At 40.1% G+C, this 4,655-nt stretch overlaps 1 protein-coding gene across 2 annotated transcripts; it reads left to right on the plus strand.

Annotated features, from left to right (window-relative positions):
* ndufab1 (NADH:ubiquinone oxidoreductase subunit AB1) lies at nt 1–4,240 on the plus strand. 2 transcript variants are annotated; one of them, XM_015388632.1, is made up of 5 exons: nt 1–255; nt 1,405–1,524; nt 1,934–2,021; nt 3,769–3,874; nt 3,948–4,240. In XM_015388632.1, exons 1-4 carry the CDS (start codon nt 85–87, stop codon nt 3,858–3,860), a joined length of 471 nt encoding a protein of 156 aa, XP_015244118.1. In that variant the 5' UTR covers nt 1–84; the 3' UTR covers nt 3,861–3,874; nt 3,948–4,240. The 2 variants fall into 2 exon arrangements, with proteins under 2 accessions (XP_015244118.1, XP_015244117.1); XM_015388631.1 differs by having other exon boundaries at nt 3,769–3,870.
* The last annotated feature ends 415 nt before the right edge of the window (nt 4,241–4,655 follow it).

Below are 4,655 nucleotides of genomic sequence, written 5' to 3' on the forward strand. Positions count from 1 at the left end.
ATGTACTGCGCATGCGCAGTTTCGAGCCCTTGACCTGAAGTCTTCTTACTTGCCTCTGATCCAGCAGCAGGTTCTCCAAACAACATGGCGGCCCGTGTCCTGCAGCAGTGTGTCCGCTCGCTCGCCCGACCCTCGCTGAGACTCTGCCCGGTTAACCTCGCTCTCAGACCGGCTGTCGCACCGACAGTCACCGTTCACCGACTTCTCTCGTTCGCGGCAGACAGCCGGAGGACGCGGTGGCTGGAACAGAGCAGGGTGAGCTTCACCGCTAACGCGGCACGGGACCGCGGCCTAGCTTTAGCAGCTGTGTGACCTACTCGATGTCTTTCAAAGCTGACGGGCTAAAAGGCTGTGATGCAGGGGTCGCTCTGCCGGGTGACCTTTGTATAAGACAAACTTTTTAACTTGATGCACTCTCCAAACGATGGCACACTTTAAAGGGACGTTTTAATGACACGAATGCAGTGTTTTGTCACTTGTTAGCAGTTAAAGCTAGCTGTTAGCTAAGTTTACAGACATGTGTTGTTATGCATGTATTGATGAACTCCACATTTTAAACTAATTAATGTTTGTAACGGCTAAAGGAAAACATGGCAAAGAGGCTAAATATCTAGAAAAGTTTTGTCTTCAACATGCACCATGTGGATGTGTTATGAAAACTAGCTCTGAGGGTCATTCATAAAGGTGTGTCATGAAGAGGTGCTGTTTAAAGCAGAAAAGCTGGTATAAAATAAAACATTAAATTTTCTTTACATCCGATTTCCACATTAAACACAAACATTTTGCGCACCTGAGAAATAAAATTATGTTGTATAAACTCTTCTGCTTATTATCCAAAGCCAAGCTTCTCTCCTGCAAAAAAAAATCTGACTTGAAGTAAATATATAATTGCCAGGATTTAATTATATGTAGATCTAATGTGTCTTTAGTTGTCTTTGTTTCTAATTCTTAGTTATTTCACTCTTGAGACTCTCTAAACTCATTTTTCTGTTAGTTTTTCACAAGCCAATCTTTTTATAAACAATTATGTGAAATGCTATAACTGCATTAGAACAGGTGTGTGTGTGTGTGTGTGTGTGTGTGTGTGTGTATATATATATCTTCTGCTGTGAATGTATTGCTAAATAAATGGCATGGGTGCAATGAAATAAAGGCAGAATACAGACTGCCAAAGTGATAAATATTGTCATCTGACAATCGATACCAAATGTGTGTTTTTAATGATTGGAAAATGATAGGATTTTTGAACTTTTCAACTTTGTTTTGGTTAGGAATGATTGTGTTCAAAATCATTTGCTAGAGTTACATATTAACTAATTTCTCAGAGTTTTATTTTATATTGAAATGTTGTCTGACTTTCCATCCTGAGATTTAAACATATTTTTTCCTCCTGGCTCTCTTTAGATCTCATCAGTGGGAGTGTTTTGCCGACAGTATGGCGACCTGCCTCCTCTCACCATAGAAACCATTAAAGACCGTGTCATGTATGTACTTAAACTCTACGACAAGATCAACCCAGAGAAGGTGAGTGTTATTGCTAGCATGCAAAGGGTCTCTGCTGTGCCTGTTATGAAATCATAAAGCGATGTCCCGACAACTTTATTCCATTTCTGATATTATACAAATACTGACCCGATATAGTACCAGCATATATTATACGTACTTTTATTACAAATGTTTTGTAGGGTATCATAAAGCCCAATCAGATTATTTAATGAACAGAACAAAAATGGGTATGAGAACATCTACATTTTAAACAGGAGTGGAGTCTTTCCTCAGCATCACTGTATCAGCTTTTACTTATTGATATCAGATTGTGTCATCCCTAATTTGAGTATTTTCTAGATTTCTATGCATACCTTTGACCAGACCTGCCATGATGCAGTGATTCAGATCTGTGAAGTTTTCTAATTACGTCATTTTTGTCCTCCAGCTTCAAACAACCTCCCATTTCATGAAAGATTTGGGTTTGGACAGCTTGGACCAGGTGGAGATCATTATGGCCATGGAAGATGAGTTCGGTGAGGCTGCTTGCTGACATTTATCGGTACACGCTCTGAATTGTTAGGAATGCAGCTCAAGGACAGATCTAATGATACGTTCACACCGGATACGCTTTGAGCTGCAAAAAAAAAGCGCCTGCTGCTTCATTTTTGCCGCTTGTACACATTAAGGTCAGACGCGCCTCTAGAGCATCTTTGACGCTCCTGAAGTGCGTCCAGTAAAGTGTGTCCAGATGCATCTGATGCTTCTGCTGCTCCCATGTTTATGGCAGAGAGCAGCTTTACCATATTTGCTGTGATAAGTGGGTAAAAAATGGGATTTAATATATTTTTAAGGGAGAAATTCCACCTCAAAACATTATGCCTTAAACATGATCCTGCCTTAATATATTATTTTGCTGTTGGAGCTGGACAGACCCCCACATACCTGCAGTGCGGTACAAACTGCAGGCACCAGAATAATAAAATCAAACATATTTTGCTGACAGGCTTCGACATTTTAAGTTAATTTAGGCATTTTTAAATTGTTTCATGGGAGTGATCATAGTTATCTGCATCAGCAGCGCTGGGTCCGTCTCCCTGCCAGCTCCCAGATCAGCTTCTCTGATTGGTTGATGTGGCGCACCGAGCAGCAAAAGTTAAATTTTCCAACTCCAGCATGTGCCTCAGAAGCTCATGAGCCGCTGCTCAGATGCTTCGAGATGCGCTGGTCGTGACGCACTGCAGGACCTTTTAATGCGCATCAAACATTGACTTTGCAGTTAAAACGGCTGCTTAAATCAATTGAGTTCTGAATGTAGCATATAAGTCTTTTAGCTTGTCTTCCTGCAGATGTCAGGCTGGTTTTAGAGCATGAGAGGATCTTGAGTCTAAAAGAACAATTGTTGGCTTTTCCCTGTTCATTTTAAATTCCATCTGTTTCTTTGCTTCAGTCTTGACTAAAACCCTTCAGAGGGTTTCATAAATATAAACTTTATCTCTCATTTGTGAAAAACTGGAACAATTTAGCCATTTCTAATCCTTATAAAAGAACAACTGCCCTCCTTTTGACACGAAAACTTGTCAAAGCTCAAACTTATGCCCCATTTACACTTCCCCTCCTAAACCAATCTGTGCAAAGTTCAGACCGAGCTTAAATCAGTTGCTGAGCTTTGTTCCTTACAGCGATTTACACATCACGCTAGCACGGTTCCTCACCTCCTATCAGAGGAATTACGAAAACAAAAATGTCAGCGCCTATAACATTCAGGAACTGATATATCTGGATAGCATCCGCCTCCCAAATTTTAATGAGAGCCTCGGCGTCAGCCCAGGTCGCACCATGCTCTTTTGATGCCATTTATTGTAAATAGGCTGAGAAGAGGTTTGTGTTGTAAACAGGTGAATAGATCTGTGTATTATAAAGCCGGACACACAGGAAAACCTTCAAAATGAGTCGGCTGACCTTAAATAGAAGATGACACATCTGCTCATGCTCACTTTTATCAGATAACCGAGCCTCACTGTTGATCTAGTGCTAGATTTAGCATGGTTTGGTTGGGTCCGCCACGGTCCAGTTCAGTTGCTTACTATTTGCACTCAAGTTATGGTGTTCAGTCCGTTCTCAGCACTGTTTCAAAAGCGTTGTGTAAATGGGGCTACGGTCAATGAGAACACATTACTTACTTTGGACACTCTAGGTTTTCATGCAGATTTATTTACGCATAAACAGGGGGATTGCAGGTATTTCAGTTTTGTCGTTAACTGGATCCCTGTTCTGCTGCAGGCTTTGAGATCCCAGATGCTGAAGCAGAGAAGCTCATGACTCCAGAGGAGATTGTACAATACATTGCAGACAAGAAGGATGTTTATGAATAACAGTTCAAAGGCAGGTACTACAACTTTTTTTCAGTCTTCTTTAATTTACATTCATTTTATTTTACATAATTTCCTTTGACTTTATAGTTCCAGAGGATGCCGCCCCATGGGAAGTACTTTTGAAGCAGATTGGCACCACTTTTTCCACTTCCGCCCCATAAGCTCCTCAGTCCATCATGGCGAAGTCTGCATCGTCAGCTGTGTCTTGTGTTTCAGTGTATTTAAAATGAAAATGTTCTTGGGAGCTTGGATATTAAAAAAAACTATTAAACAAGGATCTGCCACTGCTGATTTTCATTTTTCTTCAGGTTTCAGCCTGTGAAACTGATGTACACTTTTTCTCTGATAGATCAATAAAGGCAGGATGGATGGTTCTGTGACTGCTGCTCTGTTAATTTATATGAAGGATAACTAGTTTTAAAGATGTGCTTAAATTATAAAGTTGGGTTGAACAAATTGTCTTAAAGCTGACTCAAATATAGTTTTCCAAATTTTTTAACCATCACAATTTATTTTTCATGCTGAGGTGATCCTTAAGCAGGGTTTCTGCTGGTCATTAAGTCATAATGTTTTAATTAAGGCCTTAATTGGCATTAAAATTCATTAAATGTGATTATCATGGCATTTAAAATACTTTATTAAAAAAAAATTGTCAAATATAACAGATTTAACTGCTCCTGGTTGATCCTAAAGCCATATGTCCGGAACAGAAGCTCGAGGCACAGAAAAATGAGCAAATGCTAATTTTAACATAAGTGGCTGAAAAACGAGAAATTCAGGACATGGCTGCAGCCT

This window comes from Cyprinodon variegatus, unplaced genomic scaffold (assembly GCF_000732505.1).
Source record: "Cyprinodon variegatus isolate N-32 unplaced genomic scaffold, C_variegatus-1.0 Scaffold431, whole genome shotgun sequence".
NCBI lineage: Eukaryota > Metazoa > Chordata > Actinopteri > Cyprinodontiformes > Cyprinodontidae > Cyprinodon > Cyprinodon variegatus.

Coding starts and splice junctions, on each gene's coding strand:
- ndufab1 (XM_015388632.1), top strand. CDS start 85: ATGGCGGCCCGTGTCCTGCAGCAGTGTGTCCGCTCGCTCGCCCGACCC. Junction 256..1,404: donor GGTGGCTGGAACAGAGCAGG/GTGAGCTTCACC, acceptor GGCTCTCTTTAG/ATCTCATCAGTGGGAGTGTT. Junction 1,525..1,933: donor ACAAGATCAACCCAGAGAAG/GTGAGTGTTATT, acceptor TTTGTCCTCCAG/CTTCAAACAACCTCCCATTT.